The sequence below is a fragment of the Sander vitreus genome, chromosome 3 (assembly GCF_031162955.1).
Source record: "Sander vitreus isolate 19-12246 chromosome 3, sanVit1, whole genome shotgun sequence".
Taxonomy (NCBI): Eukaryota; Metazoa; Chordata; class Actinopteri; order Perciformes; family Percidae; genus Sander; species Sander vitreus.
The window spans coordinates 30,495,301-30,508,334 of NC_135857.1; the positions used below are offsets into that span (position 1 = coordinate 30,495,301).

The 13,034-nt window shown below is 41.0% G+C and overlaps 1 protein-coding gene across 3 annotated transcripts in view; it reads right to left on the reverse strand.

The window, feature by feature from the left end:
- bcas3 (BCAS3 microtubule associated cell migration factor) overlaps positions 1-13,034 on the reverse strand; it is a 326,574-nt gene that overhangs the window by 294,798 nt on the left and 18,742 nt on the right. For all 3 annotated transcript variants that reach the window (XM_078246922.1, XM_078246921.1, XM_078246923.1), the window contains exons 6-7: positions 12,355-12,436; positions 8,418-8,490 (exon numbers count right to left, since the gene is read on the reverse strand). In XM_078246922.1, the coding sequence (XP_078103048.1) occupies positions 8,418-8,490; positions 12,355-12,436 (155 nt within the window). The remainder of the gene's footprint in view (positions 1-8,417; positions 8,491-12,354; positions 12,437-13,034) is intronic.

A 13,034-nucleotide genomic window follows, 5' to 3' on the forward strand; every position in this document is an offset into this window, starting at 1 on the left:
TTTCTTTTTGGCACTTTAAGGCCCTTTCGTCCATGGTGGACAATTAAATCTCCATCTATAATTTCATGAAAACTGGAAAAGAAAAACTGCATTGCAACATTCTTGCCCTACTCCTTGCTATTTGTTTCTTTTTGTTTTGGCTCAAACCCAGCCCCCCCCCATACACAACACACGCTGGCCACATCAGTGCCTGATAGGGGCCTGGAGGGAGGCACAGTGATTCCGGCAAGCTGCAGGCATTAGTAGGAAAGTAATTAGGGTAAAAAGTTCAACCACAGCTCCATGTCTGCAGAGCTGCCAGAAATACATTTCCTTTACTGTTTAATACTGTACATACAGTATTATTGCTGTCCTGTCCTGTGTGTGTGTGTGTGTGTGTGTGTGTGTGTGTGTGAGCATCGCATTGTCGCTAAAAGTGAGAAAAACAGCAAATAGAACCATTAAATCTGACTGTACTGGCTACAAGGTAACACAGAACAGTTAGGTCACATCTGGAGCCCTCGTGAATGTTTTAGAGATGGGAGTCATTTTCTATTTCTTACTCCAACACCTACAGTAATAGTAGGACCAAAACGTTTTGGGCAGTTAAGACTGAATCCTTACTCTGGGATGCAAGATAAATATTGGCCCTGCTAAGAACCACCCGTTTTACTTCACCAAGCCAATGCTCCTTTATCTTTCATCCAACATCTGAGGGAAATTACATTAGTACTGCCATATACTTAGTTTAATGTAAAGGGAAAGGGAAAGTTTAAACTAGTAAAATAAAATATTAATTGCTTTGACCACTGAGACCTGGTTTAGGGAATGGGGTTCTGGTAAAGGTTTGAAAAGTCATTACTAATCATTCAGCTTGTCGGGTGTGTTTATATGCACTGCTTCCAGTACTACTGAGTTTAATCTGACTTCCTATTTGAAGGGGGAAAACTGGCGAGGCAGAACACATTTTCGACAGACATAAAACAGACGTGCAAGTCAAAATAAACGCTCCTGAGTGAAGCCTGAGCCTCGAAGCTCTGCCTATGCACAAGTGTGTGTGTATGTGTGCGTGTGTGGGGCAATGAAAAAGGGGAAGTGGAAGACCAGATTACAGTCACTCTCATTTCCACGCAGAGGCATGACAAAAGGGAATGATTTCATCAAAACCGTTTCTTCAGTGGAGAACATGACATTCCTGGCCACAAATTGAAGGCAAACTTTTGAGACCAGGATGAAAAGACCACTAGTGTCTGTGGATTCTGTTCTGGTATGACGTCCTTTCTGAACATTGAGATCATCATGAACCCAGACAGTAACAGGGCTCAAAATTACCACAAGCATATATGCACAGTAGTGCACATAAAAGTTTAGACGTGCACGTGATTCTCAGCTCTATATGCACCGGTGCGCAAAACTGTTCAGGGCTGCCAACTCTCACGAGTAGTAATCAGATTAAGGCCCTGACACACCAACCAGACGGCTGACCGTCGGCAGAAAAGGCAGTCAGACTGATCAGTCGGCTCCCTGAGGTCCAAAAGTGCCTTGGAATGCACCGAAGCGACGCGGTCTTGAGCGCACGTTCTGCGCGCGCGCGAGACGTAATACAAAAATTGAAAACCGGAAATGACAACGTGTCACATGGGTCTGGCTTCTCCAGCCGATCGTAATGGCGGCCTGTTCGAAATACTATCTCGTATTTTACGAAAATAGTTCACTGAAACGTGTTTCTGGAAACATTTTAAGCCAGAAATAGGCCATGCAGTTGCAGAATCTTCATTTGAGATCGACAAAGGTCAGTTTAAAAGATTTTCGTCAGATTTTGAGAGACGTTCGTCACTCATCCCGCTCGTTATTTCCGGGTTAGCGCTCCACCAATCAGATTGGTGGAGTGAGTCCGACTGCCCGCCCTCCGACCCAGCAAGTCAGGTCGGCCAAAATGAAGGCCGACAGCTCCTCCGACTGACGACGGCACGGAACACACTGAACAGACTCGAGTCACTGACCTCGCCAGACTGTCCGACGGCCGATTGTCGGGTTGGTGTGTCAGGGCCATAAGGACACTCCCGTAAATGACACTTTTCACACACTCTCACCACATGTCCATTTTCTCACGCAGTAAAAAAAAGATTTCTTTTAAATATTAATATTGCGGCGCAAAAAGAGGACACCGACAGCACACGGACAGACAAGACAGAGCAGCACAGCGCAACAGCAGCACTATAAAACTAGAGATGTTCCGATGCCGATACCTATCGGCTCCGATACTGCCTAAAACGCTGGTATCGGTATCGGGAAGTACTGGAGTTTATGCACCGATCCGATGCCACGTTATAAAGCCCTAAAGAAAAAATACGTTAAAGTAGTTCATGTATGTTCTTTTTCCGTTATAACTGACTGTCAAACTGCATAATAACAGAAAGTTCTGGGGCATTCATGTTTCACAAAGAGTTTAACCTGAGCCAGACTGACAACAAAGATAGAAATAATATCACATCCATACAGGGATAGTAGTATACAGTTGTTAAAACATAATAAAATATATGACACACTGGTATCTGATCGGTATCGGCCGATACGCAAGTTCAGGTATCAGAATCGGGAAGCAAAAAATGGTATCGGACCATCTCTATATAACTTCAGTTAAGTGAGCCGCCGCTTTGGATTTTGATGAATGCCTTTTTATGCTTTTACAGTACCGGTACTTGGAGCAGCCAAAAAGGCTGAAGGAAGACTCAAATTTCAGCAATAATTTCTCGCATTTTATATACCAAATAAAAACGTCATTATATTACACATTATATATTAAATAAGTCTTGATGAGTATGTGACATCACCAAAGAGGTCCTAATTTGAAAAAAAATCCATAATAGGTTTGGATTTCTGGACTATGACCATATAAAATATGAAGTAGTTTTACTGTATGGGAAAGTCAGCTAAAATGAAGCCTTAAAAATGTTACATGCACCAGTGTCGTAACACAGATTAAGGTATTTCGAGCCCTGATTAATCAAGCTTACAGCTTTACAACAAACCATGTAAAAAGGTATAACAAGAGTACAAATATCAACATCTAACTTTAAGAACTTGACAGTAAAAGTACAAATTAAATATATGAGTCGCTTCCCTGAGTCATTGATGGTAGCATCTAGTCCAGACACACACACACACACACACACACACACACACACACACACACGGCTTGGATAACATGAGAATGTGTGTCCGTGTGTGGTCATAATGTGACAGTGAAGAACACCATAACCTCATGGTGGATAAAAAGCATCACTTCTCCAAATCCCCTTAATCTGGTGGCTCATTTTATACAAATGCTTGATGATTTCCATTTAATACACTTTAAAAGACGGATACATCCTGTCCTCAAAGCAAAACCTGTCATGAAAATGCACTAAAACACAAGAGCTTAGTGCCACAATGGGCTTTTTGTGGGTGTGAGAGCTAAGTGGACTTTGCTGCTTGCAACCATGTAATTAATAGCCTGCGTATTTCACTACAGGACTTTAAGCAGATTTAAATATGGGTATTCAGGAGTATGAAATTATGTTTGTCGTACATATATCTTTGATTTTGCACGGCATTTATTACCAATGTGAAGGGCAAGAGGCACCAAAAATTATAATGAACAGAGATAGTGTCTTTGCTTGAAGCACTGCACCATGAAAGTACACATGACCTAATGCCACTATTATACTGTAAGCCAAATACATGTTATTCATGCTAGAGTAGAAATTGAAATCACAGCATATCAGCTCAAAGATAGAAAATGAAGAGACGGGGTGCCTGGGTTCGGTTTGATTTGAAGCTGTAGGTTCCAATACCAGTACCATACATCATCCAATAACTGTTTATGCAACAGGGGAACGGTTGTTATTGTAGTTTTTGGGCTGGTTCTACAATGTAACTGCAAAGACACAGAGATTCAACTCCATTGGTCCATTGCCTAGACAGTCTATGCAGTGTTAATTAAGCTATAAAAATGACCAGCTTGCTCAATTGCCAAATCATTTTTAACTCCTTACTGATTTAGCAGAGTTAAAAGAAACATTTATGAGAACAGAAAAACCACAGGCACTTGGTCATGTATTATGATATATTCAGAAATATTGATAGAGCCATAATAAAATTTGACCAAACTTGCTCAAACAAGCATGCCGACAAGGTTAGGCTGGAAGAATTTTTTTCTGTCCTGGAATTTAGCGGTTATCAATCAAAGCAGTAATATCAGTCAAAATGCACTATATAAAAAGCAAAGATTTTGGAGCATCTCTAATGGCAAGGCAATGACTTTATTTTTTTTATTTACGGAGGACAATGCACATTAATAAACATTTTTGTAAATGCTCCAGTGTTAGCCAGCCAGCTTATTTTCAACTGTAGTCCTAGTTACCTAGCATGCATGTCTTTATGGTGGGAGGAAACCGGAGCACCCGGAGGAAACTCACGCAAACACGGGGAGAACATGCAAACTCCACACAGAAAAGCTCTGCCAGGACTGGGGATCGAACTCTGCAGAAAATGCACATAGAAAGGGGCCAATTTTGCACCAAATGTATGCATATAAATTCATTTAAACTTGTGCAAATAACACAGGAGCACCAAGACGCTATTTGCTTGGCAGCACAGTTAAGAGTGCATTTCATCCTTTGCGGGTGCTTTGAGAGTTACACGGTATCTTTTTGTCTTGATTTTGTGAATTCGCCCATCAATTTGCTTTTTAGTCTAGCCATGTCTGATTATGGCTGTGCACAAGTTTCTTTTCTTGTACTGTAATTCCTGCAGACAAGACACCTTTGTTCCAAATGGAACAACAATGGGATCTGTATAAATCAAAATGCACTTGACGCCACCAGTCATGACCACCAGTGAACACAAGGGTTGCCAAATCCACAACAGAGACTTCATACTTCCCCAGGATTAACACTTTACATGCTGTTGATTCCACAAAGTTTCAATAATCATGAACATCATAAATGATATGAAATGGAAGGAAACTTTACATTGTACAACAAGACGTTTCTTATTGGCGACTGAAGACCCTTTCAAAATTAAACTATGAGACAGGAATGTCGGTAGTGACATTCATGAGATGGAGCAGATAAAACCCAGTGATTGTGCAGTCCTTTGAAAAAAAAGAAAAGAAAAAAAAAAAAAAGGATCCACAGCTTCAACAGTGACCATATCTGCTCAGAATATCCATCTGTATTAGCCAGCACCCAGAAATAGCACATCCAGTAGTAATCTGCACGGTGAAAGAGGACTACATTGGTTAAAAGAAAAAAAGGACCACATCTTCTAAGCATATGGAGATGTTATGAGGGGGTAGATTGGAAATGTCACTGACAGTTCCCAAACTCTGGAGAACAGAGCTCGCTTATTCATCACTGAACTTTTGCCAAAGAAGTGTGCGCTCTCAAACACCCACAAACTGTTAAGTAGCCTCTTTATTGGCCATAAAATGTACATTCATTGACAGAGAGCAGCCTCGAGTCTCCGAGAATTGTAATACCTGTAGATGTAATTAAAATGAATGAAAAAAAAAAAATAACAACAGCAAGTAGGGGAAGAGAACACAAATCCTTTCCAGAAATGTGAGCAGACATACCAAGGTCTGCAATGGCACCAGCATTCTTTACTAATTCCCAAAGCCCACTGGCACTGGTACAGAGACTGAAAGGGACGCATATGTAGCTTTACTGTCAAGAAAATCACTGGATCCATACATTGTTTGGACTTAACGCATAATCCTTTCCATTGATAAAATTATGTTGAGTGTGCCTGGCTGGATATCCACAAGTACAGGGCTTCGGCACACATGCTTTTTCCCTTCTCTGGTTTTCCTTTAATTTGCAAATCTTGTAATCTAAGCCTAGAGCTGACTGAACCAACTTCTAAACCAGCACCGCTGTAGCGGCCAAGGCTTCAATCTGTTTTTCATTTAAGTGTCAAGACGGCATCCTTTTTGGTGGTTAACAAAAGCTGTTATTTCAAAATGATTATATGCTAAAAATTGTGTGAGGACCTTAGTAAGTTTATGAACAGGCCCAATGGAAAGTACTGCGCCGCACCCGGAAGCCTTTTTCCTTCTCGTCTTTGACCAGAGTGTTATTTACCAAGCACTTCTGTAGGGGGAAGAACCAGGCTGTGCCATTCAGCCAGAGGTCAGGGTTTCGGCTTTTCAACACAGTGCGTGTTTTCAGCATTAGTGTCGAGCCAAGCCTGGGTGATTCGCCAAACCGTCAAAACGCTGCCCGTCTCAGTGTCAGTGAGGACATAGGAAAAGCAGAAGCAACGGCGTCAGAGAGACAGGGGCGGCAGTCCCTGGGAAACATCAAGAAGTTGTTCTCCATCAAGGCCCAGCTGAAGACAGACTTCCTTATTTCATTTCCAGGAGGAGGATATATTGAGTTAAATTTTGTGTTGCTCTGGAAGAGGAGCATAAGTAAATGGGGGGGGGGGGGGGGGGGAGAGAGAGAGAGGAGGACATGGACTGTGTATGGAGAGGCGAGTACAAGATGCCTTGGGGTCTGTCACTTTTTAAATTCACTTTCTTTCGCTAAACAAAGACATGACATTTCCAGTCCCAACCCTGTGAATCCCAGGGATCTACACATCTGTTTAATCTCCTTTCTGTCTGCCTATGGGGTGTCCAGGTACTGCTCGCATGCCAACCATAGTGCCATTAAAAATCCATGAATCACAGTCACTAAGACCACATCACTGGCTTAGCTCCAGTTGGGTGCATGTGAAGGGTTCATAACAAGAGGTTGGGTGTCCTTTGATGCCTCTTATTATTAACAGAAAATGACTTACAGATGTATGATTTGTACTTCATAACATTGCAAAAAGCAAAAAGCTTTCCACTCCCTTCTGCACTTTTTAAAAAGACAAAATGTCATGAGGATGGGTCATTCCTTCTAGTCTCCTAGCAGTCTGTGTACTTTTCAGGATAGTTCCCCTGAATCTAGTCTATATCCTTGACATTCCACTTCCAGGATTGCTCCGTTGCTGCCGGAAATTCCGCCGGATGTCCCTCTTTTTTCAGCCGGATGGCCGTTACCTTTTGCTTTCTTTGTGTTGGCATTTTAAACTCCGGTGGAGTTTATGAGGACTATGGTTAACTGCTCCTCCGATCTCTGCAGGGTAAATCCAGACGTGTCCAATCTGACATCTGTCTAATTTTCTAAACTAAAACAACTTTTAAAAACGTACACGTTCCACCAAAACAAGTTCCTTCCGAGCCTATTTTGCAGCGGCACCGCGGCTTTTCTGCGGTGCTTAGCACCGCCCAAGACGATTGTGATTGGTCTAAAGAAATGGCAATAAACCAGAGCAGGTTTTCCTCCCATCCCCGAATGCTATGTGGAGTAGCCAGATTCTCATCCAGGGCACTTTGGAGGAAGGTCTGGCAAAGCGACACTACCCTGAAACTAACTAGACTCACTTACACCATGTCCACTTTATTAGGTACACCTATAGATTTGATGCAATCCAATACAACATATCTTTTTATTATTAGGTATTTGACAGATGAATGCTAAATCAACTATATATACTCACATGTGACAATACCTTTTTCTGGAGAGTTCTAAAAGATATTCAATCTTGGCCTTGGAATATTTAAAACATTTGTCTCGGACGCATTCAAATCCGAAAGGACACAGTTTATTATATTACTTGCATACCGTGCTGTGAATGGTTCACACCCATCTTACATCCAGGACATGGTCAAAGCATACACCGCAGCCCGTCAATTACGCTCTGCTACTGCCAATCGGCTTGCTACTCAGGACAGGGATATCAAGTATGGTTGTTAAACACCTCATCGACAAAGACATCATTTTAACACAGCCTTCTTGTCAGCTATTTTCTGTGGGGGGGGGGGACTTGATTTTGGCCTAACCAGTCACTATTGACTGACATGTTCAGATGATCTTATAGGTAGTTTACTTAAAAATGACCCATTCTGTCACAATTGGAAATGTATATTCTTCAACGCGCATTACCTGCCGCCCTCATGGTTTCATTTAAGTCATCTGTTTTTTTAAATTAATATGCTTTAATAATAATAAGCCATATAACCCAAAAGCATGTTTACCTAAATTGCTACATGTATGGAAATCATGGTGTCATTTAGTGTGTGTGTGTGTGTGTGTGTGTGTGTGTGTGTATATATATATATATATATATTTATTTATATTTATATATATATTTGGCAAAAATTACAATAAAAGATGTATGAAGTTGCACCAAACTATTCAAGAGGTCTATTCCAGCTGAATATAATTGAGTAGTAGCTCATATCTGGTTCATAGTGTGCTAATCAGTGACTGCAATTGCTGTTGTGTTAGTGTAATTATAAACAACCAAGATCCTGTTGGGGAAGGTGGTGATGTCAGCTTTATTATGAAGCGTGAACTCACCCAGAAGACCCTGTGCTCTTGCATACCCCCAGCAGAGGCCTCTTGTCGGTAAAACTGTCCGTGTTCAGAGGACCTGAGGAGGAAGACGAGTCATAGAAAGAGGGATGAGAAACAGAATTATCTGCACACAACAAAGAGGGACAATCTTTAAACGAACATGTGAAGCCTCTAGTGCTGCCCACCCTCATTCAACAGGCAGCCTATTACCATGACAGGAAACATGCAGATTACATTACTACTGTTGCCCTGTAATTCAATTATGGTCACAAAACATTTTTGATGAAAAGGAGATTTTTATTTTTCCAGAAAATGTCATATTTTGCAAGTTAGTGGAACACTATGCTCACCAGCCAAAAAGTGGAATCCACATACTGTAAAGCTTTTGGCATTCTACCTTTTTCTGACCCTCCACTGTGTAAGGTTTTCAAGCTGGGAAAATCAAGTCAAGTTAATTTTATTTACAGTATATAGCCTAATATCACGAATCATCCTCAGGGGGCTTTACAACCTCTACAGCATAAGACACCCTCTGTCCTTTCCAACCCTTGCTTCGGATAAGGGAAAATATGATTTTTTTTTTAAATGACTTATTAACTGAAATGAGCTGGAGAAATCTCCTGAATGTTGCAAAAGAGAGTGAGATTTTCTTTCTATGTCGTTGTTTGTTTTGGGATTTCAGGGTGGAATTACAGCATGGTAAAAACCCAACAGGCATTTTTTATTTATTTTTTTTTAAACATGAAGAGAAAACATGTTGCATTAAGTGGACTGATCCCGTGTTTTCCCTGATTGTCTCATTCTTGAAGACGGACCGAGGATCAGGGGATTGAGGGGATGGGGGTGCTTAGAATAAAGAAGATGTTACCCTTTAGAGGACTGTAATTTGAGGCTTGACAGTAATCAGCCTGGGTTTCTGTGGTATGGCGTGAGAGCAAATGTGCCTTCCCTACCAGCCTTTAACACTCCAGCCAGGGTACTTCTTTCATGTTTCTGTCATCAGACATCAGTCCCAGTCAAGATATTGAGCCGTAATATAAATATGACTTTCAGAGACTTAGCGAAATGGCACATTTACTAAAATAAACTTGTTGGGGGAAAAAATGCAACATTTGATGAATATAGAGACTTTGATTTGATCCCTGCTGCAATGGACAGTAATTGAAGCAAGTACTGCTGACTTGTGTCCATGTTGACGTTCGCATGTTTCATTGTAACAGAGGGGATGGTTCCATGCTGAGATAATACTACACCATGGCCTCAAACATCACAGACAACTCGTTTGTTGTTAAACTTCATAGAATTACTTTTATAGTGTGAGAGCATCCCAAGTGTAGCTCTATTGTGAAGACATACAAACCTAATTTCACAAACTACTACTTCACTCGAACAAGAGCTTAAAGACCTACAGTACATATTATTAAATATATTCACATTTACTCAATGCTCATTTGTTATCAATCAAGGGAACACTGTTGCCTCATTTTCCAAGGCAACGGAAGATCGCAGGTTGTAAACTCTCAGAGAGGATGTGGATACACACATTGACTCCCTTTGGAAAACCAGTACTTCCCTCTCTATTCTAGGAAAGGGGAACCTTGCCTTATTATAATCAACACCTATTTTCGGGTCTTTCTAAGTTCGCCCACCCACGGCCTCGCATCACAGACAATTGGCCTTTTAATGGCTCACCACAGTGCAACACTGTTTGCGCCCTAGCAGATTGCAATCCTTGTCCTTCTCTCCAGTGTTCATACATACAATTCATATTTATTTTCTGCCGAGAGAATTGCTCCCCTCATGTGTTGGGGCTATCTGCTGCTTCTTATTACTGTGGTTTGCTTTCATCCACTTCCAGCGCTCTTCAAATGCTGCCATTGTGTGCTGTTGAAATCTGCCAAAAGACCGGAACACGGACAGAGAACAAAAAGCCGATTTTCTCACCGAGAAAAAAGGACAAACCAGCGGCTATATGACAGATTTCTCAGCACTGATTGACACCTGCAGAGATAAAATTTAAACTTCATGTCTGGAAAGGATCTAATCAGTGGAACCACTAAACCATTTGCACCATAGCTTTAGAGGATATGGACGCTGGTATTCATACTGCATTCAACTTTCCAGTGTCTGAAAAAGAGTGAAACCAGTGAAACATTTGTTTGTCATCACTGTGGCATACATTTCACTACTTGTACTTTACTTTTTCACTATTGTGAATCAAATGAAATGTTTCAATGTTGATGATACACCAATTAATATACCCTGTTCTTCTCGTTCTTTCGTCTTCCACTACTTTGAATTTCTCTTTAAATTGCCATTATTTCCATTCAGTTTGTTTATTAATTGAAAATCTGCATAAACATGTGGACGGAAACATGGGGAAGGTCATGGGACCATGGAGCCAGAGATATGAAAGAAAAACTTAAGAGTAGAAGAGGATGGGACAGGACACTGAAGGCATCCATTCCAAATACTCTTATTCTGTTGCATATCATCAATTTGTCATAGTCGATGCATTCCAGGGGTTAATTTATGATAATCAGCTGTAATCTCATATTTAACCCACATTTCTCCATCCATTCTTGTCAAGTTCTGCACACATTAGTTGATTTCCTGCTTTCCCAGAATTACTTTACTATTAATGCAACATGTATGGCAGCATTACATTATTGTTTATTGATAGAATAATTAGTACCTCTATTTAAGATGTCTCCCTGCAGAACTGTTAAGTTCTACTGCAAACTGGCAGCTACAAAAAACACTTACCGTTTTAAGGTTAAGGCTTGATTCATTTTTTATGTTTTGGAAATCTAAAAAGACATTGGGCAGCACCAGATACAGTATGAGGAACAGGAATTCTGGGAATAGAACGTGGAATAGAACACGGAACGAAAATAGCATCCACAACCTGTGCGTTTACCTGAACAAAATATGAACGAGTTTTAAAGAGAAAACATAGATTTAGAGGTGTTAGAGAGAGCTTGCTAACAGAAGAGTGAAGGCACAGTGAGAGGTTTCCAGCAGAGCTTTGGCAGCAAGAAAGCACGGACTTCAGAGGCTTGCCACCACTGACTGAGAGCAGGCCAACACTAATCGTAGATTGACTTTAGGGTTTGCACTCTTTAATTTCAATGATATAGCACCACTTAAAATGCCCACAACCCAAAATTGCATTAGGATGTGCCGTACAAAATGTAATTTTAAGTGTCGACCTTGAATGCCGAAATCAAGTTAACCGGTGTGTTGTTGTTTTTTCCAGGACAGACATTTGCAATTTATCCTGAAAAGACACTTCTGAGGACTCGCAAAGGAAATGTGTTTACAGGCAATTCAGCCTTATCCCTTCTGTGTTTGAGGATTATAAAGTCCAAAAAATCTAGTGTTTTAAAATAAAGCTAAAGGGATTTGCGGGTGGCATTTCATCTGGTGAGACACGGTGAAATCAGCCAAGGTTCTGCCTAGTTCAAGGTTGCGATGTGGTCCTTTAGTTTTTGTTACGAAGTAGACAAACAAGCTATAACGAGTTAATTGATGAGTTTTAGAGGTGCTGATAGGCAGATTGTTTTTAATGTTTGGACAGAGACGGGCAAGCGGTTTCCCCGTTTCCAGTCTTTACCGCACAGAGTGGCACACATCTGAGAAAATCTAAAATGTATTTCAACTGACAAGGGTGTTATTAAGATGTTAAACAAGTCAAATTCAACCAGTTAAAAGACCACAATAAAGAAAAACCTTAAATGTACTTCTCAGGCTGGAGAAGTCTTGAGGCTGCAGCACATAGTACACTAAAAGTCTCTAGTGAGAGGTCAACAATATTACCAATTCAAAACAGTATGGAGACATAATGATCAGAGCCTGATATGGAGTTAGATTATGCAGTGTATGCTAAGGAGTTTGTTGTTTCACATTTAGGCAGTGTTAAAGTACTGAAGATACTCACTGATATGAGGAACTGGCAGAATGTGAGCTGCTCGCACAGGACCATGGCGCACTGAGAACAGCTCTTGGGCTTCTCCTGCCAACTGAAAGAATGTATTTTTTAATTAAAGACAATGTAGAGGTTCACATATCTGGTCCATCAGAGAAAAGAGACATTGTGCACTCAATGACACAGACCAACAGTCAGCTCAAGACATGTTTTATGTATGTAAAAAAAATACTCTGTCTGGAGCCACATAAAAAGTGGAGAAAAAAAAAAGGGGCTGGAAGCAAATCTACTCGTTCTCCCTCATTAAGAAATTCTGGATCTGGTCTCGCCCTGCCAACCAATGCTGCTCGCGCTAGGTTGAGATTTGTTCGGTGACCATATTCTAGCATCTACCTTAGGTTGGCTAGAAACTTCGAAGGGATTCAGCCATTGGCCTACATGTTTGCGTGTCTTTATGTAAGCAGCCAATCTTACAAACAGGTGCCAATCTGCTAATCAGGATCTAATCTGATCTAATCATTCACATACCGATACGTTTAGCGTCTTGCCCAAGCACACTTCAACTGGAGGAGCCAGGGCTCGAACCGCCAATCTTCAGATTGGTCCGATGCATGATCACAATGTAAGAAAGACAAGAGGCCTAACTGAAGGTTCAAATATTTTACCTTTACTCTAATCAGACTGAATGTTAG